General features: G+C 45.2%; 2 protein-coding genes across 4 annotated transcripts in view; one reads left to right on the top strand and one right to left on the bottom strand.

The window, feature by feature from the left end:
* The window catches only part of SNX25 (sorting nexin 25), a 110,649-nt gene extending 106,236 nt beyond the window's left edge, over positions 1-4,413 (bottom strand). For all 3 annotated transcript variants that reach the window (XM_040966463.1, XM_040966464.1, XM_040966465.1), the window contains exon 1: positions 3,844-4,413. In XM_040966463.1, the coding sequence (XP_040822397.1) occupies positions 3,844-4,266 (423 nt within the window). In that variant the 5' untranslated portion in view covers positions 4,267-4,413. The remainder of the gene's footprint in view (positions 1-3,843) is intronic.
* Positions 4,414-9,466: 5,053 nt separating this feature from the next.
* Positions 9,467-24,515, top strand: part of CFAP97 (cilia and flagella associated protein 97) — a 30,615-nt gene continuing 15,566 nt past the window's right edge. Inside the window, exons 1-3 of the mRNA XM_040965733.1 lie at positions 9,467-9,544; positions 10,030-10,137; positions 16,686-17,740. Coding sequence (XP_040821667.1) covers positions 16,702-17,740 — 1,039 coding nt within the window. The 5' untranslated portion in view covers positions 9,467-9,544; positions 10,030-10,137; positions 16,686-16,701. The remainder of the gene's footprint in view (positions 9,545-10,029; positions 10,138-16,685; positions 17,741-24,515) is intronic.

Genomic DNA, 24,515 nt, shown 5'->3' with positions numbered 1-24,515 from the left:
ACCCACGTGGGAGACCCAGAAGAAGCTCTTGGCTCCTGGCTTCAAACTGGCTCAACTTCAGCCACTGTGGCCATTTAAGAAGTGAACCAGCACAAGGAAGATCTTTCTCTGTCTCTCCTTCTCTCTGTAAATCTGAGTTTCAGTAACAAAGAAGAAGAAGAGAGAATAAGCCATAGACCAGAGTGTGACAGAAATATTGACAGTTACTCTTACCTTCCTATCATCAAAATGTAAGAAATATTTCCTCTTTCCTATTATGAGAAGATGTATTTTGGATTACTGGTCTTGTAACAATAATTTTTCTTACAGTACTGTTTCATTTGTGCCCTATATTTCTTGACATATTGGTTGGACCAAGTACAGGAGACCAGTAACTATGGTTGGTTAATCTGAAGCTCACAGCAAGCTGAAGTAACTGGCCTGGCAGATACCAATCCACAATCTTAGATCAGGAATGTCACACTATGACAGCCGTCACACCAGGAGCAGGCTGGCTCCAGCGCATCACAGCTCCAGTTTCCAGGCCTGCAACACAGAGCAGGCTGGCTCCAGCGCATCACAGCTCCAGTTTCCAGGCCTGCAACAACGATCCAAGCATTTCTAAAGTGGATATTAGATACCCACTGTGAAAACTTTCCCATGCACCTTTCTGACTTCACACAGCAGTTGCCCTAGGAACTGAAACATACCACTGGGTATCTGGGAAGAAATCTCTACCTGACACAAAATCAATGTTACTACTTTAAGGAACAGTCGTTCTCACCCAAGTAAAATCAAAATCTACACACAAAAGGTGCCCAACAGATACCAATGAACTGGAGAGCAAAAGCAGGAAGTTAATGACTACCAACTGTTAGTGACCATTCTCATCAGCAAAACCTCTTGAACTCCTAGACTCAAGCCAGGAGCAAGAGGTTACAAAAGATGCAGATCATGAGTTCTAAACGGGGAACTACACTGTGAGGTAGCTGAGCACTTCTCAATACACCAGCACTTCTCCTGTATTCGGTTAGGCTTCTTGAATGACCTACTTTCAGCAGTTACACATTTTTTTCCCCTTTACAGAAAGAAGCCAAAAGAGAAGAAGGAAGGATGGATGGAAAGACAGAAGGAATGGATTCTGCTGTCTGACAAATCTAGCTCCTGCTTTGGGAATTCACATTTCTGGAGCACTCACTGCTGTCCTAAACAGCTCCCTGCAACTGTGCTCAACAACCTCCCCCTCCACATAAGCTAGATGACCCGAGAAGCCGCCCCAACCCTCACAGGACTGATGGATACTTTACACCACCTGCTGAGGCTTCTCATCCTTCCATTCATAAAGAACATTTAAACACACACATATATACGTACACATACACACACATAACTGCAAGTACAGCACACTTGTGGCTTGAATAAACAACAGCACAACTTGTGCCTTGTATTAACAAGAGAACAGAATTTTATGTGAATTGTTCATTCCAATTCTAAGTAATACATAACTTAAAAAGTAACTTCCTAATTTGCTTGTGGAATTCAGTGTACAAAAGAATTACCAAGGGCCCAGCGCAGTAGCCCAGTGACTTAAGTCTTTACCTTGCACACACCATGTGGGTGCTGGTTCTAATCCTGACAGCCCCACTTCCCTTCCAGCTCCCTGCCTGTGGCCTGGGAAGGCACTCGAGGACGGCCCAATGCCTTGGGACCCTGCACCTGTGTGGGAGACCCAGGGGAGGCTCCTGGCTTTGGATTGGCTCAGCTCCAGTTGTTGCAGCCACTTGAGGAGTGAATCAGTGGATGGAAGATCTTCCTCTCTGTTTTTCCTCCTCTCTGTATATCTGACTTTCCAATAAAAAATAAATAAAGTCTTAAAAAAAAATAACCAAGAATCACTAAGTATACGTCTCCTCTTCTATTATCTGAAACCTTCGAGTCATATACATGAGTTTGAACATACTGCTGCATCTTTTCTCTCACTTTCAAAGTACTAGTTTCTCTAATTCCTCTTTGACAGCATCTTCCTAAGTAATCATCCAAGTTCTACCTATCCAGAAGTACAATGTGCACTGGGAGATTTTGCGAAATGAACAATCTACAACAGGAGATATCCAGGCCCTCAAAGGTGGCCTGTTACTACCCCGCCCTCACCATCTAAACATCCTTTCCCCATCGGCCATTCATTCTTAGTCACTTAACCCTTAATCACTTTTTATCTCTTAGGCACTTAACACTACGCTAAAGTACTCATTTGTCACTGTCTGCACCCACAGGAATATAAAGTCCAGAGCACAGCACTTCTGTGTTTTGTTGATTTAACCCATTTCCAGAATAGTCCCTGACCTGCAGGAGAGGCTCAATAAACATGTACTGTATAAAGTATAACTTCTTAAAATACTCAAGAGCTGATCCTTCAAAGGCCAATCAACCAGTGAGTAAAATCTTAGGGCCCTTATCAATGTAGGAAAAAATTAAGGCAAGAGGGGCTGGTGCCATAGCATAGCTTCTGCTTGAGGCACTAGTTGGAGCGCAGGGTTCCACTTCGGCTCCAGGTCCCTGCTGTTGGTCCGGGAGAGCAGCAGAGGGGGCCCAAGTGCCTGGAAAATTGCACCCTTATGGGAGACCCAGAGAAAGCGCCAGGCTCTTGGTTTCTGGCTGGCCCAGCTCCTGCCACTGTGGCCTTTTGGAGAGTACACCAGCAGGTTGAAGGTCTCACCTTCTCCCTTCAACTCTGCCTTTCAAGCAAATAAATACGTGTCTTAAAAAAAAAAAAAAAAAGCACATCTGCTTACCATGTCTTGCTAAATTAGATATTTTAAAAATGAAGAGCTGGGTGAAGGCTTTAAGAGAAACAATCATTACTAATTTTTCTGAGACTACTTGTTTTGAAAACAGAGATCTAGCGAGTGCGGACTCCCTGCCTACAGTCTTCCAGCCCCGTGCCTCACTTTGGGAGCCTTTTTTTTTTTCTTTTCCACAAATGAGTAAGCAGGTTGTATCACAAGCAGATACAGACCCTGCGAGCCAATGGTCATTCTATCAATCGTGGGAAGTTGAGCCAGGGTCATTACCCTTATCCCAAAGGGCTTGCGCAATTCCACCCGAACGATGGTATCTTTCAGTCAACGTCAAACTACCATAAAGTTCCTTTTACAAGATTATGACGAGAAAGCTGGGAGGCAGAAATAGCAGCAGGCTTGGCATGGAGGAGAGCTCATTGAAAATACCATGCCTTCCTAGTCCCAACGAGCCGTTCCTCACGGAGGAGAGCTTGCCCACCCGTGATTCCTGATGCGCCCTTGCTAAATCACAGAAACCAGCCAAGACTGCATTACAACTTATCAACATGGTGGCAGACGGGATGGTGTGCTAGAAGCGTGCAAGGCTTGGTACCGGGTGGCTGACCTAACCAAGTTTCTTCTGCAAACAGCCATCAAGTTACCTCCCACCGAGAAGGGGTAGAAGACCCAACCACAATATCTAACGGGGGAAGCATACGATGCCTGCGTGCAGGGGAGGCTGTGTCTCTCGCCTCCGGCTCCCGGGAGATTTAGGGCGAGATCCGGGATGCTCACCCAGTTCTCAGGGTGGGGACCGCGGCTGAGTACCGGCCCTGCCACACACACGGATGCCGACCCCGTCGTCGTAGGGCACCCGGGAAAGGATCGCACCCACTTGCCCGGCCCGCACGCCCCCCAGCCCCATTTCTCTCGGGCTTCCAGCTTCGAGGTGCGGAGCCGCGGCCCGCGAGGAGAGACACGCCGTCGCCAGCGGGGTCCCCGAGAGCCGCCGGCTCGCACCGGAAGCGGGGAGGGCCGCGAGGAGGCCGCCGTGCGCTCGAGGCAAGCCGAGACCGGTACTTACCCCCGGCGGGCGGCGGACGGCCGCGGCCAGGCGGTTCCAGGTGGCCACGAAGTCGGGCGGAGGAGCTCGCCGGCTCCGGCAGACCAGGGCTGACAGGGTCCCCAGCAGGAAGGCGGCCGCGGCACAGCTCAGGTACAAGATGAGCCGGAGCAGGACGGTGCACGGCCCCGCGCCTCCCGCCGTCTCCCAGCAGCCGGGAGCCAGGAAGGAGAGGGCCACCGCGGCGAGGGCGGCCACGGCCACGGCCACTCGCCAGTTGCTGCCGCCCGGGTCCCTCGGCACCGCCGCCGCCGCCGCCTCGGCGTGCCCCCGGGACTCCGGCCGCCGCTCGTCCCTGGCGCCCGGGGTGGGACGGCCGCTGGCGCCCGTGGCCGACGCGGGGCTGAGGCCGGCGCCGCTGCTGTCGGTGGCATCGGGGTGCATGCTGCTTCCTGGGCCGCTAAGGACAGGCACATCTCCTGCCCTGCTGCCCCCCGGCGCTGCCCTGGACGGTGGCCTCTGCGCGGCGCCTCCTGCCCTCGCCGCTCCCGCCGCCACTCGGGAGGCACAGGGAGCCGGCGTTCATGCCCTCGCCCGCGGCCAGCCGAGGGAACGGCTTCCAACAGACGCCGCCGAGCCCCTCCCGGCGACCCCTCAGCGCCGCCCGCCGGCGCCGGGCCCGCAGCTGCCGGGGCCGGGCGCACCCAGGTAGCCGGCCCGTGTTGTGACTGAGGCGGGCGAAGGCTGACGCGGGGCGGGGGCGGGGGCGGCCCCGAAGTGCGTGTCAGGCAAGGGGCGGAGAGCCACCCGGCCTCTGAGTGACAGCTGGGAGGTGCCGGGCCCCGCCGCCCACCCACGGCGCGGGGCGGGGTCCGGCCGGCCGCTGCCCCCGGGACCCGCTGCGACCAATCGCGGCGGGCAGTGCCATTTCCCGCGCTCCCGCAGTCGCTTCCCTCCGCCCTCCTTCCCCTCCCCCCGCCAGGATGCCGTCTGTCGATGGAAAATTTTGCTGCAGGTGTCCGAAGCGTTTGTAATCCTCGAACCCAGGTGATCCCTTAATCCCTGTTCTTTGCTCACCACGGAAAAGTAACCTCCTCGCCTTTGCTCACACACCCCCGAATTTCGGCCTTGTCACTTCCCTCTATTTAGGTTCCACGGTAAACCATCCTTGACCCTCACTTTTTCATAGTTGCTCGCAACCTTCGCTTTCCCACCTGACTCGGAGAATGTGACTAAGTGAAGCCTGCAATTCGTAGTTATGGAAAGGCCTAGAGGTCGGCCTGGTGCCAGAGAGCACACGGAGCTGGCACAGTCAACTTTGGCTCCTATTCTGGCTTTTTGTTGCCAGCTCCGGGTAAATGCTGTTATCCACGCAAAGGGAAGTGGACTAAATAGTTGGGAGAATACCTTTTTACCCCATTTCCCTGCCTGTTCACATAATGCTTTCTGAGATGGTGCTTGCGGTGTGAGGCTATGCCACAGAAACCCTGGTAATTACTGCTAAGTCAAAGCAGAGGGGGTGTCTTAGCGGACAGTGGAAATAAGAGCATGCTGGGAGGACTGAAGATTGTTTAGTTTAAAAGGGGGGAGAATGACAGACTAGAGAAGGCAAATCAAGAGTGAAAAGAAGAAAGGGTTAAAAAGTTCAGGGGAGCAATGAAAAACACAGGATGTGGGGAATACCTAAAGGCAAGAAAACTGGAAAAAAAAAATAAATAAAAACAGCCCACGAACCCTTTTCCATGTAGCTCTAATAAACAACTTCAGTATTTTAAAAGTACTACGATTTTCCAATACATGGATCTATACCTTACAAATTGTGGTCTTGAAGAGGAATCAACATTTTAATTGCCATTGCAAAAAAAGGACAAGTATATGACTATGAAGGAAATAAAATATTTAGTGGATATTGATTGTTTTAAAACAAATGTATTACCCAAGAGGTTATTACTAGTGGGCATAGATATTCATAGTCCATGGGCCACTTTTATATTCAGTCCATGTCTTCATAATACAATTCCGTGGGATGAATTTTAAGTGGGAGGAAAAGTAAAGTCTCATAAAACGACCTCTAACATTTAGCTTACCATATGTCCCCAACAAATTTATATAACATAGTGACTTATTGCATATTTCTACATAAAAATAAATATGTTCACATTTGCCATCTTATAGAGCTTTGCTTTTTCAATTTTGAATTGGCAATTCATGGGTCTTCATTCTCTTATAACTTAAGTTAAAAATTATGAAAGAAGCAGTTCCTGTTCTCTCCTGTTTAAAATAAAGCATAATTGATTTTGAAGAAATCTTTTGTCTCCAAAATAGTTGTTACCATTCAGTCCTTTGGAGCATCTCAAAAGGATTGGCTACAAGTCTAAATTATTTCAAATCATGATAGCTTGTTATTGCCAACAGTCATTTTTATCATCATTTACATGCCAAAGGCACAATGCCTAAAGTTTTATACATTTTTCCAATGTAAACTCATGGCTAACAATAACTGTATGGATACTTAACTGTGTACCACATACTGTTCTAAGTGCTAGATATAATCCATTTAATTACTGCTACCCCTCTAATACATGCCATGACCTCCACCTACACACATGGCGAAAGTGAGGCACAAGAGGGATGACACCTTGCCCAACAGTACAAAGGTAATATCAGAGCTGAGAAGTGAGCACCCCTCTACGTGGGTTAGTTCCAGAGCCTGTGCATTTAGCCACTATGCCTTGGTGCTTCTTAAAAACTCTTGATTTAGTCGTTCCCATACATGCATCAGGAGGGAAAAGGGGTTTAAATTCATGAGCCTATGACTTAAGATTCCATGTTTGAAAGTATTTACTACTGTTTGTGAGAAAACCAGCACTTTGACGAGCCTCCCCACTGCCATGCCTGGACAAGTGCTAAGTGATTGTAACTTCCACCAGTAAAGGGGACATTGGTCTGAGATTTTGTTGACAGCCCAATCTGAAAAGCTTAAGATCATGGTCTTTCCCATACATCAGTACGTTGTTCCCAGGAGTAACACGGAGCTGAAGACATGTAACTCCTCAAAGTTAGTGCTCAGCAGTGACACTCACCTCGATCCTGCTTGCGGCGTGAAAAAGAGAGCTGAGGTTAAGATAAGGGTTACTAGGAAGTGACTGGGATCAGGAGGTCCTAATAGAGACCTAGCTAGTTTTAAATTAGAATCTAGCTGCTCCTTCCCGGCACTTCATGCAGAGCCTAACTAACCTAAGGATTAAACAGCAAGTTAGAGATATTTATTTCCAGCACATTTGTACAGGCTATCATAACATGCTTCATGAAGTTTTTATTTTTCTCTTAATACCAGAATGGCACCTATATTCTAAAAAGTTTGAAATGAAGCCAGCATTATGGTGCAGCAAGTAAAGCAGCCTGCAATGCCAGCATCACAAATGAATGCTGACTCAAGTCCCGGCTGCTCCACTTCTAATCCAACTCCCTGCTAATGGCCTGGGAAAAGCAGTGGAAGATGGTGGCCCACATGCTTGGGTCTCTACCATGCACGTAGGAGATTTGGAAGAACCTCCTGGCTGCTGACTTCAGCCTGGGTCAGCCATGGCTGTGTGGCCATCTTGGGGGTGACCAAGTGGATGGAAGTTCTGTCTGCCCCTCTAACTCTGTAATGCTGCCTTTCAAGTAAATAAATCTTTAAAACAAAAAAGCTGCAATGTTAGTAGACATACTTTGATTTCTGTCTCAACGTTTGATGCATTTTTCCCTAAGAACCCAGGACAAGACAACGTACAAATTCATGGTTGCCCCCCAAATGTCATACTGTTCTGATACAGTAAATTTCTTAATATTTTTCATGTTCTAATTGCAAAAAATAAACACAGAGACAAGCAGCAGGAAGGGCTTGCCCTACTGTTGCACAGCCCTTGTCATGATCACCTCCAGAACTTCTGTATCCACACATGGAAACTCTCGCTTCCATTCATCCACGTTGCTTGAGAACATATCAAGATTCCACTGTATGTCTGGGCTGCACTCCATTGTATTTACAGTATTTTAACACTTTTTTTTTTTGCTTTGTTAATGGACACAGGTAGCTTTAGCCTTTTGGCTATAATAAATAATGTAGCTATGAACATGGGCTTATAAGTATCTTTTTGAGATATCCAATTCTTTGGGTGTGTATCTAGAAGTGGAATGGCTGGGTCACATGACTCCATACATTTCCTACTGTAGCTGTGCTACTGGACATTCCCGCAAGCCAAAGAAAGGGTTCCAATCGCCCCACATCCTGGCCATCCTCGTCATTTTCTGGTTTTTAACAATAGCCATTTTCGAGGGTGTGAAGTACTATCTCATTATGGTTTGGGTTTGCATTTCTGCAGTGATCAGCAATGCTGGGTATCTTTTCATGGACTGATTGGCCATTTGTATTATCTTCTTTGGAGAAATGTCTGCTTAAGTACCCGGGATAATAAACTTTTTGCCAGAGTCGATCCTCTCAGGTCCTTAGTGCCAACATATAGCATCATTTATTAGAATGAATGAAATCCTTTCTTTTGGCTGAAAAAAAGAAGACACACGTGATTCTGTAGGTAAACTACAAGATGTATTGTGAAGAAGAATAGAGACAATTTCTTACTAGGTTACAGTTAAAACAATTTCCTAATTTCATACTGTCATGTAAACAACATTGAGGATGGATGGTATTCCCGTCCTACAAGCCACTACAAACTTAGTAGGAGCTGAGAACAACATAAATGTATCACCGTGCACTTCTGGAGGCGAGACACCTACCACCAGGAACTGGCAGGTCCGCGTTGGGAGAGGATGACCCGGTCTTCCTCAGCCCTGCAGGAGGCTGCCTGCCTTCTTGGGCTCACCACCTCCTTAGGTAACTCCAACCTCTTGCTTTTGGGTTTGCAGCTCCCCCTGGTGACTGTGCCTCCCGCCTCCCCAGAGCCAGGACCCCTGGGATCACTGTGGCCCCACTAGATAAATCCAGCTTAATCTCATTTTGAGCTTTCATCACATTGGCCAAATCCCCTTGGCAATAAGGTCACCCATTCCCGCGTCCTGGAGGTGAAGGTGGAGGGCACTGAGGGGTGCCCTCATAGCTACTGTGTGCTTGACAACTCAAGAAATTCTAGCATTCAGTCTATTCTACTGCAAAAACAAAACACTTTCTCAAATTGTTTAGCCTACAATGACTTTCCAATGGATCATCAGCCCCATCGGCCCACCTACCAACTGGCAAGAACCGAATTTGTGGCTACTCTAAAAATACAATTAACCTCTCATTCATCCTAGTGTTGGTCTACTTATGTTTGTATGCATTTTACAAGATTTCCCAAGGGAACCACCGGGCCTACCCACCGTGCCGTTAACACCCATCGACTAGGCAGCGGGGCCGGGGCACTCCGGTCCGGTCGGCGAGCCCGGTTCCCGCTGGGCTCTCCCGGCCGCCCTCTGTGACGTGCGGCGTGGGCGGCCGCGCGGGGAGGCACAGCCGAGCCGCCCCGCCCGCCGCGCGAGCGCTCGCCAGCCACCCCGTGGCCCTCACTTTCCTTTTCCGCTCCCTCCGCCTCCGGAAGCCGCGGGCGGCCAGGGCAGCTCGGGCGCGCGCGCGCGCGCCGCCGGGAGCCGCGTGCTGGGCCTGCGGGAGCGCGCGCGGGCACGGGCGCGAGCCTCGGAAGGCCAGGGGCGTCTCGCGAGGGGCGGGAGTGGACAGGGCTGCCAGGTGAGCGTCGTGCTCGGGAGGGGACCCCCTCCCCCGGTCGGTGCGGCCCGCGGCGCGCCCGCCACCCCACCCCCACCGCGCTCGCGGTCCGTTTCTGCCGCCCCCTCCCCTCCGGAAGCCCAAGCAGGCGGCGAGCTCTCGGGGTTGGTCCTAACGAAGCCGGCCGGCGCGGGAGGTCGGGAAGGCCAGGCCGAGTCCCCGGCCCCTCGCTCCGCCCGGCCGGCCCCTGGCGCCGCGGGGTAACCACAACAAAGACGTCCGAGCCCGCGGCCGGTGGGGCTCCGGACGGGAAGGGCCGGTCCTGCCCTCCGCACACATTCGGGGTGGCGTGCCGCGGTGGGGGTGGGGGCGTCGGGGTCGGCTCGGAACTGAGGCGTGGTCTCGGCCGGTGACTCGGCTTCCCACCACGCCCACCTCTGCGGGGCTTGAACCTGGACCTCCAAGCTCGAGGGGACAGCTGTGTTTAACCTTCTGCTGCCTCCGAGAGCCTGAGGGGGTCGTGAGGTGAACCCCGAGTTCCAGGAAGACAGGTGTCTGCTTTGGTCCAAGAGTTTCGGGGACGCATCCAGCATCTCCTTGAGGACCGCAGAAACGTAAGATCGCAGTTATAAAAAATGATTGTCTCCGCCGGTTTTCCTGAGCTGTCGGGGAAGCAGTAGTGTTCTCGTTGCTGGACACATGGTGACTGTCCAAGTGACTCCCAGGCAGCCTTGGAGAAAAAAAAAAACACCTGTGTTGATTAAGCACCAGGGAGGTGCCATGGCCAGATTAGTGATCATTTAAATTTTTGCCCTTTGCCAGCTCACAGTAAGAGTGTCCTTATTTATTTAAGCCACCGTTTCTCTTATTTAGACTCCTGTGTGAATTGGACCCTCGTGGACATTGAGGTAAATATTATCAAAAGGATGGCATAGTGGAGGAGAATATCGCATATATCCGTGTAAACTGAGTTAAGCTACATGAGTGCTGAAATCCTTAAATAATTGGTGGGTATTATGAATAAAAATTGCCTGAAAGGCCACCCTGCCCTGAGCTGGGCACCACCTCTCAGGAATGGTGGCCACTTAGCCAGAGAGCTGGCCACCTCCTGGACCTGCAGAGAAGGGAAGATAGGGCAGAGGGTGGTGTGTCTGGAGAGGGGGAGGGAAGAAGGCAGGTCACTGAAATTGGAGAATAGGTGAGTTTTCTATGTAGTTAGCAAAGAGCAACTACGGAATCGGAGCTCAATCTTAAATGTTGTAACTCCAGGCTCCTTTGCGAGGTAAACACTATTTGACTGGTGAGGATGAGCAAACATTAGCAGCTCTCAGTCTGTAAGGAGACAAGTGTAAGGAAGGGAGAAGAGACTTGCTTGGGGCAGGCCTTGTGCGCCAGCAGCACTGCAGGTGCAGCTCCTGCTGCTTGGGACACCAGTATTCCCTACAGGAGTGTCTGGCTTAGAAGCCTGCTTTGTGCCTGCTTCCTATCCAGCTTCCTCCTCAGGCACCTGGGTGGCAGCTCGGGCACTTTTCCTGCAGCCTGTGTGGGAGACCTGGCTCGAGATGCTCGTCTGGAGCCATCACCCTGTCTGTCGAAGGCGTTTCAGGGAGTGAGCCAGTTGAAAGATAGATCAGCCCCTGTCCCCTCTCCTCCACCCCCTAACTTTTCTATGTATATCTCCTCTGTTGCTTATTTCAAACACATACACACATTAAAAAAAAATACTTTCGTCTGTCTTATAGGTTCTGTTGCTTAAGCCCTGGAAATTAACAATTAACAGGAGAGTCAGGCAGATTGTACTTGAGTTTAATTTTTCTGTGACAGGACTTCCTGGAAAAGAAGACCCAAAGAAGTGAATAAGGCCTAAAAAGTTGATAGCCTTTTTTTTTTTTTAACAAAACATTAAAAGTCGTGGAGATGACCCAAATGAGGAAGGATTTAGATCTGTGGAGGGGGTAGTAAAGCATGAGAAGGGAAGCGGGTGAGGGAGCTGTGAAAGTCAGGGCACCCAGCAAGGTTGGCCCATGCAGGTCCAGCTCAGTGCCAGCCTTGTCTGCAGGACCAGAACCTTCCTGGCGCCCATGTGGGGTGCTGGTGCTGCCCGTGGAGAGGCCCAGCCCCCCTGCACCATGGTACTAGCCCTTGAATCTTCTTAAGCAGGAATCCTAGACACTCCTTCCCTCTTTGCTGTCCATTGTGTGTCTGGCTGTTGCTTTGGCTGTTTGGGAATATGCCTCCCTATTAGGATTTTGGGGGAATAAACTAGCAGTGGAAGAGCTCTTTCTATCTGTAACTCTGCCTTTCAGATAAATTAAAATGAAATAGAAAACATGAGCCTTAGTGTATGCCTGCTTTTAGAATCCTCGCTGTGCCCTTTACTAGCTATGTGACTTTGGATAAGTTCTCATTCTGCTTCAGTTTGCTCGAACAGGAGTGATGAAACCTTTAAAGTTGTGTTTGGAGGGCCCGGCGCGGTGGCGCAGTGGTTAAGGTCCTCGCCTTGCATGCCCGGGAACCCATATGGGCGCCGGTTCTATCCCGGCAGTCCCGCTTCCCTTCCAGCTCCCTGCCTGTGGCCCGGGAGAGCAGTTGAGGACGGCCCAAAGCTCTGGGACCCTGCACCCGCGTGGGAGACCCGGAAGAGGCTCCTGGCTTCAGATCAGCATAGCATTGGCCGTTGTGCTCACTTGGGGAGTGAATCATCGGATGGAAGATCTTCCTCTCTGTCTCTCCTCTGTATATCCGCCTTTCCAATAAAAAACTAATAAAAATAAATCTTTAAAAAAAAAAGTTGTGTTTGGAACAATGCTGTCACACAGTAAACACTACGTGTAACTGCTAGTAGTAGAAAAACTTCGCACAAGTGAGGCTTGTTCATGCTGATAATTTTTAAAGATTTATTTATTTTTATTGGAAAGGCAGATCAGATTTATAGAGAGGAAAGATCTTCCATCTACTGATTACTTCTCAAGTGGCTGCAATGATGAGAACTGAGCCGAACTGAAGCTAGGAGTTTCTTCCGGGTTTCCCATGCAGGTGCAGGGTCCCAAGGCTTTGGGCCATCCTCTACCGCTTTCCCAGGCCACAGACAGGAGCTGGATGGGAAGTGGGGCTGCCGGGATATGAAGGGCACCCATATGGGATCCTGAGCTTGCAAGGCAAGGATTTAGCATCTAAGCCATCACACCTGGCCCTATTTCCTTTTTTTTTTCTTTTTTTTTTTTTTTAGGATTTATATGTTTTTATTGGAAAGTGAAATCCACTAAGAGAACAAGAGTTGAAGATCTTCCATCCACAGGTTCACTTCCCAAACAGCTGCAACAGCCAGAATTGAGCTGATCTGCTGCCAGGAGCCTCTTGCAGGTCTCCCACACTGGTGCAGGGTCCCAAGGCTTTGGGCCGTCTTCCACTGCTTTCCCAGTCCATATGCTGGGGACTGGATGGAAAGTGAAACAGCCTGAGACATGAATGGGCACCCATATGGAATGCCAGGGCTTATAGGAAGAGGATTAGCCAGTTGAGCCATCATGCTGGCCCCCAGTAGTTTTATATCAATGCAAGTTTTTTTGATACATGGGACTTACAATGATTTAGATGATTAATTTTTTAAATTATTAATAAAATTCAAGCGTTTGTATCAATATATTTTCCAATAGTAATCAAACATTTAGAGGAGTAGTCTTATGTCTACTAATAAGTTTTATGTAAAGATGTGCCAACTTTGGGCAAAGCACAAATGAAAACATTTAGTTTTTATTATAACTTGGTAAAATTACTCTTTATATTTAAGATATCTTCATTTCTTCAGATTCTGGCCATCCATTGTAAATACAACAATTTTAGCTTTGCATTTTCTTCAGAGTTTAGGAAAATACTCCTGTTGAACTTAGAGTTTAAATTACAGCTTTTCTGAAACTCTGTTTTTGATGACATTTGACACTGGGGCTGTTCAAAGTTTACATTTCGATCCCATTTTCATACCGTCATAGTGTGTTGCTTTTGGGTCACAACTTGTCACCTGCATGAGCAGCGGCAATGCACACAGTTGGCTGAGACCTTCTCAGAGATGGGTTTGATATCAAGCCCATGAACATATAGTGTGCTTTACTAATGGAAACAAGCTTCATGAGACATTAATTTTAAAATGTGGTATGCACGGTATGCACTGTTTTACTGTGTATTCTTTTTTTAATGGCATGACCTACTGAATTAATTTTACATTAGATTATGATTGACTTGATTAAGTATTGCTCTGGGCTGTGCTTTGGAGCTGTTTGCTTAAGAAACTTACTAAAATTTTCTTATTGCTTCCTCATTTTTAAAACGTGTGACAGAGGAAAAAACAATAACCACAACTTATTTATGTCAGCCCTTGACATTTTGTTTCTAGGTAGGTTAGTATGGGTGTCCACTGTTAAGTGGCTGTTTCAGTGTTGTTTTCGAAGTGGGCAGAACGGGGTTGGTAAGGATCAGCTGTACTCTTTGTGGATGTGGTGCCTCAGAATGACCTTGCCGCAAGCCTGAATTCCTCCCCATCTTCACCCTTCCCTGCCACTCATAACCTTTTTCCCACAAAGATAGTTTTGTTGTATGTTTTACTTTTTTTTAAGTTTTTTTTTAAGATTTATTTTATTTTTATTGGAAAGGTGGATATACAGAGAGGAGGAGAGACGGAGAGGAATATCTTCCGTCCGATGATTCACTCCCCAAGTGAGCGCAACGGCTGATGCTATGCCGATCTGAAGCCAGGAGCCTCTTCCAGGTCTCCCACGCGGGTGCAGGGTCCCAAGCCTTTTGGGCCATCCTCCACTGCTTTCCCAGGCCACAAGCAGGGAGCTGGATGGGAAGTGGGGCTGCCTGGATTAGAACCGGCGCCCATATGGGATCCCGGGCATGCAAGGCAAGGACCTTAATCACTGCGCCACCGCGCTGAGCCCATTTTTTTAAGTTTTAAAGGCAGAGTTTCAGAGAGGGATCTTCCAGAGAGTAAGATCTTCCATCCACTGGTTCACTCCCAAATGACCATAACAGCTTTGGCTGGGCCAGGCCATTACATGTCCTCCACGGGGATGGCATGGGCCATCTTTTTACTCTTCTCAGGTGTATTAACAAGGAGATAAGTTCAAAAATGGAGAAGTCCAAACTAGAACCATATGGAATGCTAGCATCACAGGTGGAGGCTTAGGATGCTATGCTACAACAATGGTCCTATATTTCATACAGTTACATTGTTACTCATCTAGTTCTGCCTTCTTCAATCATCATCTTTGGAGATTTCCATTTTCCTCTTAATAGACCTTGAGGTTGTTTCTAATTGCTATCAGTGCTGATATGAACATCCTTGTATGTATGGTCAAGGTCACACACCCTCAAGTGCAGGGCTGAGTTTTGAGCTTGGATACTTGATTCAGTTCATTCTTTTTTGAAGCACTGAGCAGACTTCCACAGTAAAAGTAAAGGAAATACCAGAAATTCAGTGGGGTTGTTACAGATTGTTCCTCTAAAGAGAAACTTTATTTATTTATTTATTTTAAAGGCAAAGTTATAAAGGGAAGGATAAACAATGGCTAAAGCTGGGCCAGGCAGAAGCCAGGAGTCAGGGGTTTCTTCCTCCAGGTCTCCTGCATGGGTGTCAAGGGCCCAAAGTACTTGAACCATCCTCTGCTGCTTTTCCTAGGCCATTAGCATGAAGCTGGATCAGAAGTGGAACAGCTGGGACACAAACTGGCATTCATGGGAAGCCAACATTGCAAGTGGCAGCTTGACTTGGCTTGCCAGCAGAACAGCCCCTAATACAATAAAAAATACTGTAGATGATATCATTTTCTCAGGGTCAGTGTTGTGGCATGGTGTATATTAAGCCACCTCCTGATACACTGGCATTTCATATGAGCACTGGTTTGAATCCCAGCTGCTCCCTTTCCATCCAGCTCTCTCTCAAGCACCTGGGGAAGTAGCAGAAGATGGCTCAATTCTTGGGCCGTTGCATCCACCTGGGAGACCCAGATCAAGTTCTTGGCTCTTGGCTTCGTCCTAGCCATTGCAGCCATTTGGGGAGTGAGCCACAGGATGAAAGTGCTCCCTTTCTCCCTTCTCTTCTCCTCTCTGTTTTTTAATGGAGAGAATAGTATTGAAGATCAAACTCTGAACTCAAGAGTATTGGTATTTTGTTACTATTATCATATGGAATTGTTTCTTACGTCACAATAGACAGAGATTACAAATGTGGTAAAAGAAATGTCTTTATAGTGATGTTCTGAACTCCAACCATTTCAGGTTTAAAAAGTTTAAATAAAAAAAAATCACTGTAGTACATGTATATGCCCATAGACAGAGAGTAGTTTAAGACCTACAACAAAAACAGTGATCGCTGTACCACATGCTAGAAGCCGCCGCTTTGAACATTTTAATTCATTCTTTCTAATATTTAAGTTCACAGTCTAAATCATACATGTTGATTTTTCCATTTTATGTAGCATTGGTCATCTGCTGTGAAATCCCTCGTACACCACATTGCCTTAACTCAGTGAGACATATCTACTCTTCGCTCACTGTCGTTTGTATGTCATGGATGTCGTGGTTCGTTAAATGTGCAGAAGCTTCATTCCAGGCTGTTTGTGCAGTCTAGGTGTGTCTTAGAGACACACCCTCTTTAAGAAGGGTTGGACAGGAGCTGTTAGTTTTAATGAGCATCATATCTTTGTTTTCCTGCTTCTTCCTCATTAACTGGAGTAAAGAAACAGGACTGAGACAAAAAGTGTGAAAATTTACTAATCTTCAATATATTACTGCAAGAAAACTGGACATACTTAGCTAGTGTTAATACCATTCTTAACTCTTTCACTATTTAATTTACTAGAAGGCAGACTTCTCTGAACAGTCGCTGGCTGCCCACATTTGTTTGCCTTGATGATCAGTTATTTTTTAGTGAGCTTAACAATCGGACTGATTTGTTTTTTGAAAGATTGATACAACTTGGTCCCACTACTAAGCCCTGCCTACCATTAATTTGCTGAGTTATTTGTTAACTTACAAAATTTTCTCCTCATGTATTGATGAGATTTCTCAGCTGGAGAAAATTATGCATTATACTATTTGCCATTAATTACACATTTATATAAAATTGAAAACTACTTGGAAACTACTTTTCACTCCTTTTCAGATATATTTTTGATATCATGGATCGGTTCGGAGATATATCAGAAGGTGAAGTGGACCATTCTTTCTTTGACAGTGACTTCGAAGAAACAAAGAAATGTGAAAGTAATTCAGCTTTTGACAAGCAAAATGATGATTCTAAAGAGAGAATAGGTAAAGGTACAGAAAATGTAAACGTGGGGTTGGGAATACAAATAAATGAAGATTATCTCACCGATAAAGGAAATGAAAGGAAAACAAAAATTGCCCTAGAGGAAAGCCCAGTAGAAAGTGATACACAAATTGGAAGTTCTTTATCGACCACTTCTTCAAAATCAGAAACATCGTGTGATAATATAATAGAACATAAAATACACTTGCCCATGCCTCGTAGAATCCTCAAAACTGCCAAAGATGGTGAGGATGATTATTTCACAGACGGAGAGGAGAGCAGTGATGACGGGAGAAAGCGTCCCGTGAGGTCCAGGTCAGCCAGGCCATCAAATAGCTTGAAAAAAAGCATAAGTAGAAAGTTTTCCAAAGTTAGTTCTTCCTCCTCCTCCTCTTTGTCCTCTTCATCTTCAAGTTCAGGTACAGATTGTTCAGATGCAGGGTCTGATATCTCTAAACCTGATTCCTCTCCATCATCAAAGAAACAGGTACCTAGTGTAACCCTCTTATCGCCAAAGCAGATGTATAAATCAGAGTTAAAATCAGCAGGAAAACAACCTTCAACTACTAAGCCTAAAGTCGGAGACTACACTGAGGAATCTGAAGATACTGTCACGGACGTAACTCCTTTATCAACACCAGACATCAGCCCTGCTCAGTCTTTTGAACTGGGCTCATCAAATGACCAAAAAGTGAAAGTTAAAAGGCAAGAAAATGTGAAGCATGAAATATATGAAGATGTTGAGGATTTAAAAAACCATTCAAGGTGTTTGAAAACTGTGAAAAAAGGAAAAGAAAGGCTTGAGCCTGGTCTGGCCTCGAAGTCTTCAGTGTTAGATTCCAGTTCAGACCATAGGTACAAACAGAAAGTCTTACATGACACCATGGACCTGAATCACCTACTAAAAGGTAAATTTCTGTTACAATTATGTGTGTTAACTCTACACTAACCTTGATTGTAGTGGATTTGCACTGGGTTTTCTATCTTTTCAGTCATTTATTTGAGACTAATGTATTACAATAGCTCTACCAAATATTCCATTTTACTATAAAAGTACCTGGTATATATCATTTTTCTTGTCAGGTAAGAAATATATTAAAAAGCTTTTCAACTAGGACTACGGACTTCACACTAATGTTATGTTATTGTCTCATGAACTCAAAATGCCTACAGGCAGCAGATGGAAATGAGAGAAGTAGAGCCAGATTTTTCCCACTTCTGATAGAGATGTGGGCATGTTTATCACACTCTTCCTTCAAAAAGCCAGCAACACTAAGGTTAAAATAACCTGCAGTGTTGTTTTTCTGTCAGGGAAAGTGACAAGAATGCTTGCAATCGAAAGAACTTGGTGAGTTGCAGGGTACTGTTGAAGTTAAAGACCAGTGAACATTACTTAATGATTACCAAGTTAATGAGTTAGCGTAATTCAAACTTGAATTATGTGCTTTAATTAGAACAATCTTTATTTACTCCTGTTTTCCTGTATCAATTTATTATGACCCATATTTTGCTTGAATGCTTCAGGTGACATCAACTTTAAACTTTCAACAAGTTATTGTAATTAAAAATATTAGGCTTGCAGTTTAGGTTTAGATCAGTTGAGGATAAAATTTAAGTTCTGAATAAATCAACCTTTTGTACATAATGTACATTTGTTGGCAGTGTTCATGAATAAGTAAATAGAGTGATCCAATTGTAAAGTGTGTGTACTGTGTATGTACTGTGAATGTAGATTTTCTTTTCCCTTTGTTTTGTTTACATATATTGATTTGTTGTGTCTGAAAACTCTATTGGCCATCAGTATCTGACTGCTAAGCTTCCATCCAATGTATCTTCTCTGAAAAATGCTCATTCAGTTTGTTAACAGGATTTTTTGAATATTCAGTCATCCTTTTAGAAGGAAATGTTTTTAAGAAGTAAATTCTTTAATGACTTGGATTGAAAGTGAAATCCAGGGATGGACATTTGCCCTCCCAGATTATCAGGCTCCCTGATGGCAGCTTCCTGCCGGTGCCAGACACTGAGCAGTAGCAGATGATGGTTCCAGTAGTTGGGTCCATGCAACCCACTTGGAGACTGATTGAATTCCCAGTGTCCAGCTTTAGCCTGACCTAGCGGTGGGCATTATAGGAATTGAGGAGCGAGCCAGCAGATGGGAGAGTTGTCTGTATCTCTCCCTTACTCCCCCTCTCCCACTCTGCTTGTGTGTGTGTGCATGTGTGTGTTCACTTTAAATGACTTCTTAAAAATGGATACTCTAAATTCCTTATTGTAGTTTTTATCTGTGCTTTTAGCATTGTATATTAAATATCTACTGATATCTAGACCCTACTGCTGGAATTGTGGGGCAGTTGATCTGATGAGAACCTTGACTTTCTGAACATCCTAGACTTTATAGCACCAGTATCCATCTCTCTTACTAGAATAATCAGAACCCTGAATTAGTATGGTTTATTTGCTTTTCTCTCCCATTGGAGTGTGAGAAACATGAAACAAGATCTTATTTCATACTGGAATTTCCAAATACAGCAAGCACTGGCACAAGATAGACAGTATTTATCCACTGATAGAAGGGATTGTCAAGAAATTCCTTCAGTAGTTATATATGCCTCTGCATTTTACCTTTAAAACCATGGATTAAACATTGCTCTCTGGGTAACTTTTATCCTTACCAAAGCTTCCTGCGTTACATTTCCATTTTTCCCTTCTAATCATTATGACAACCTTTCAGTCTGTGTCTGCATTTATTAAGCTAGATTGGATGATTCATTAAGTTGAGCATTCATGAGTTAAAAGGTGAGTCTATCTTTTTTCTGGATTTCCAATGTCTTCCTCAGTACTCTAGCACAATAATTTTTCTTTTTTTGCTTTTAAAAAAAGAGTTGGTTTTTAAAGTGATGGCTTATTAGCTCAATCCTCCCCCTGCAAGCTCAGGGATCCCATATGGTGCTGGTGCATGTCCCAGCTGCTCCATTTCCTATCCAGCTCCCTGCTTGTGACATGGAAAAGCAGTGGAGCATGGCCCAGGACCTTGAGACCCTACACCTGTGTAGGAGGCGCTGCAGAAGCTCCTGGCTCCTGGCTTCAGATCAGATAGATCAGCTCCAGACATTGTGGTCATTTGGGTAATAAAATAAATAAAATGGAAGGAAGATATTTCTCTGTTTCTCTCCTCTGTATATTTGCCTTTCCAATAAAAACAAATTCGATCTTAAAATATGTATATGTTTGTTTATTTGAAAGACAGAGAGAGGGAGAGACAGAGAGAAATTTTCTGTCTGGTAGTTTACTCTCCACATAGCCACAGTGGCTGGGGCTGGCCTTGAAGCCAGGAACTACTTCTGGGTGTCCCACATGGGTAAGAGGAACCTAGACACTTGGGCTGTCTGCTGCCTTTGCAGGCATATTAGCAAGGAGCTAGATGGGAAGTGGAGCAGTGGGGACAAGACCCAGCACTCATATGGAATGCCAGTATTAGAGGTGGTGGCTTGTCTCACTGTGCCATAGTGCTAACTCCAACATTTTCCAAACATTTTGATCTTAAGACCCTTGTATATTCTTAAAAATGATTGAAAACTCAGAAAATCTGTTAAGTTATGCTTATTTCTGTAAATATTTACTGTAGTAGGAATTAAGTCTCATCCTTGTGACATAGTTTATTAAGCTGCTGCTTGCCATGCCAGCATCCCATAGTGGAGTACCACTTTGAGTCCCTGCTGCTTCACTTCCTATCCAGCTTTCTACTAATGTGCCTAGGAAGACAGCAGAAAGAAACAAGAAATTTTTTTTTTACAAAAGTTAAATCAGAAATTTAATAGTATTAATTCATTTAAACCCATTGTAAGTAAAGTAACCATATTTCAAAAACATTAATGATTTTACTAACCTCTAATTTCTGGTTCAATAGAAGATACCTGAAGTCTCTTTCTGCTTGTAGTCTATTGCGACATCTGGTGTTAGTTGATAGAACAAAAATCTGGCTTGGAGCTGGTTTTTGGAAACAGAGCTTAATAAAATAGTATATTGCATATCAAAGTGCCTGGGTTTGAGCCCCAACCCTGCTTCCAGTTCTGGCTTCCTTGAATGAGTGTCTTGGTGGGTAGCAGGTAATGGTTCAAGTACTTGGGCCTCTGTCTCTCATTTGGCAGCCTCGGAATCAATTCCAGGATCCTGGCTTGGCTCTAGCTGTTGTGGGTTTTTGGGGAATCTCTCCTCTCTTCTTCTCTCTTTCCCTTACTCTGTTGCTCTACCTTTCAAATAAGTAAATGAGTGAACCTTAAAAAAAGAGAGAGAGAAGGAAAGCTTAAAAGCTCTGAGCTTAAAAGCTCTACCACTTCCTGGCAAGTCTCTTAGAGTGCTCCACATCACACTAGTGTGAGTAAAGCCTGCTCTACCCCTGTGTTGAATGTTATTTTTTTTAAAGATTTGTTTTTATTATTTTTTTTATTGGAAAGGCGGATATACAGAGAGGAGAGACAGAGAGGAAGATCTTCTGTCCGATGATTCACTCCCCAAGTGAGCACAATGGCCGATACTATGCCGATCTGAAGCCAGGAGCCTCTTCCGGGTCTCCCAAGCAGGCGCAGGGTCCCAAAGCTTTGGGTCGTCCTTCCTGGGCCACAGGCAGGGAGCTGGATGGGAAGTGGGGCTGCCGGGATAGAACCGGTGCCCATATGGGATCCCGGGCGTGCAAGGCGAGGACCTTAACCACTGTGCCACTGTGCTGGGCCCTTGAATGTTATTTTTAAATAGTGTGTCAGTTTCATCATAGTTAGGGAAGCTCTTTAGGATTGAAGGGTAGAATTTATTGTTTTTTCTACTTTAAACTTAAAAATATGTTAATTCTGTATCTGACTTTCAGAACTGGGTTAGGTAATATTAGTGAAGAATGCCTTGTTTTAGATGGAACTAGGTAATTTAGTGTCTTGATATTCTGGCTACAGTCTTTCAGCAGCAGCACTGGTATCACTACTGGATACTAGTTAGAAACATAGCAAATTGTGCTCAACTAACCCTTAGTTTTAGTGAACCAGAATCTACCATAGTGCTATTTCACACCCACCACCAGGGGGAGTACCAGCGGGAAGGCGGAGGAACTAGTTCCCAGCCAGAGAGACTATGTGGTTTCTACCCCAGTGGTCATCACCACTTTCTCATAAAGTCTGCTCTGACAAGAAGCTGGAATCAGAAGCCAGAGCTGCCAGTGGAACCTGGGCACTGCCCTGTGGGGCCTGTCGACATGCTGCTCCCAAACTTGTCAGAACATTCTGAAGTGCTCCAGTGTAAATGATTCCTTTTTATTTTCAGAAGAATTTTTCACTTTTAATTTCTAACATAATATTGACAGTGTAGTCTACATAAACATTTTTGGGGTCCTCAACTTTAAGGCATAATAGGGTTCCTGAAATCAGTTTAAGAAATTATAGAAGAGTGAAACAAGAATATTCAAAATACTATAATACTTCAGAGAACATTTTAGAAAATATTTTAACTTGATCAGCCTTCTAAAAGGGGGTGGGGCGAACAGAACAAAAAAAACAAAGAAGTAGGAAAAAAAAGGCGCTAACTGCCACCTGTGAAAGCAATGAATGCATCTAAAATCTGCTAATACGTCTAAGAAAGCCGAAAGTGAATGGCCCAAGAACTTGGACCTCTGTCACCCATGTAAAGGCTCCTGGCTGCTTGCTGCAGCCTGCCCCAGCCGTGCCTGCTGCAGCCATTTGGAGAGTGAATCATTGAATAAAGGATATGGATTTTTCTGTCACTCTGCCTTTCAAATAATGAAATGTTTTTCAATAAGATTGTAGGAAAAGAAGCCAAGTAATGTAAATGTGTGATTCAGATTACCAGAGCACACTGCAACTGCACTAAAAAATTAAACCAGAATGAGTCCGCCTTAAAAAAGGATAAGAAATGCTGGCATGTGCTGTAACATAAATGAATTTTGAAGACATTTTGCTAAGTGAAATAGACAGTCTCAAAAATGTAAATACTTCATGGTTCTACTTTTATGAGATGCTTAGCTGTAAATAGACAGTCAAGTTGTGGCTGCCAGAGGTTGAAGGAAGGCATCAACAGAAGGTTACTGTTAATGGGCATAAAGTTTTACAAGCTGACAAGAAATTTGGAGAGATGGTAATGGTTGCATTTTCTGAATGTGTTTAATACCACTGAACTGCACACTCAGTGGTTAAGGTGGTAATTTTTGTGTTCTGTGTATTTTACCACAGCTTTTTAAAATGGGAAATGAAAAGCTAGCCTTTTCTGACAGAGTTTCTGATGGAGTGCTTACTCTAGTACTCTAGGTACTCAAGAAATTGAGTTGGAATAAAAGCTTCAACCTAAAAAGAAAAATAGCATGAAAAACATGAATATAAGGCTTGAAAAAAATAACCCCAGGCACATTTAACAAGAAGAGAATGTAACTGCTATGCAAAATAGGATCAAGATGTGCTAAAATAAAGGTGCTTCCTAATAGTAAATGAACCGAATATACCAAAAAGATGTAACAGTCATGACTTGAAATGTGTGATAAAAGCAAAACAGGTAGAAATTGTTGAAGGCTTCATCACTGTAGTAGATTGATAATGAGACAAAAAAAAATAAAAGTGGTGGGGGGGTTGACTGTCTGCTTGTGAGCTGTCATACAATGTTTTTTGGGTTTTTCTCCTTAAGAGATGAAATAACCAGTTACTATTGCTACATAACAAATAGCCCCAAACCTAAGGGACTGAAAGTCTCGAAAGTAGAAGTGACTTGAGAGTGCAGGACTGGAATCATCTGAGTGCTTGCTCACTTACCTCACCTATCAGGTATCTGGGCTTGGAACGAACTGAAGACCGCTGACCAGGGGCCCGGGCGCACAGCCTCTTCATGTGGCCAGGCTCGCTCACCTCTAGTAGTCTTGGAGCAGTTGAACTTCTTATGTGATGGCTCAGGGTTCCAAGGATGAGGATTCTAGAAAAAACAGAGGCATCATCACCTTTTGTGACCTAGCCTCGGAAGTCACATAGCATCATTTCTCTCATATTCTGTCGGTTGAGATGGTAGTAAAGCCTCCCAGGTTTAAGGTAGAGGGACACAGACTCTTCTTAATGGGAGTATCAGTTTAAGGACATATCTTGAAAATTCATCAGTCTAAAATCTAGCCTCGTTTTCCTTCCATATGCAAAAATACTTCTCTTTCCAGAGATGCTGCCTGCCCAGGACTGAGGGTCTGAAATCAGGCCAAGGTGCAGCTGAGACCCCCTGGTGTGCTTTGCCCCTCTCTCACAGCTCCTGGAGAACCCTGGGAATCCTCTGGGCAAGGCTAGTGGTGATGGGTCATTTTATTTTTGAATCGCATAAATCTGGATGGATTTCATTTTGATCTCTGATTTTTGCTTGAAAACTTAGTTCCTTTTTTTTTTTAAACCTTATCTCTTTCTGTTCTGTCTTATTGTGGATTAATCCATTGTTGCTTACACTGTTCTGCATGGTGATCTGCTTAGACAGATCCACCAGGGTAGTTGGCATTTGCTCTATTTTCATTGTTGCCACAGGCAACTTGATCAGCAATCTTTTCATGGCTCTTCCGGCCATGATTGCCAACAAGTCTCAAAACTAGTACTGTGTGGTTTAGATTAGTAATATCTCCTGGCCCCATGTTTTGTATGCATTACTTGTGTTCTTTTAACAAATCAG

The sequence above is a fragment of the Ochotona curzoniae genome, unplaced genomic scaffold (genome assembly GCF_017591425.1).
Source record: "Ochotona curzoniae isolate NIBS_2020 unplaced genomic scaffold, NIBS_Ocur_1.0 scaffold_4505, whole genome shotgun sequence".
Classification (NCBI taxonomy): Eukaryota; Metazoa; Chordata; class Mammalia; order Lagomorpha; family Ochotonidae; genus Ochotona; species Ochotona curzoniae.
This window is presented reverse-complemented; position numbering and strand designations above follow the sequence as displayed.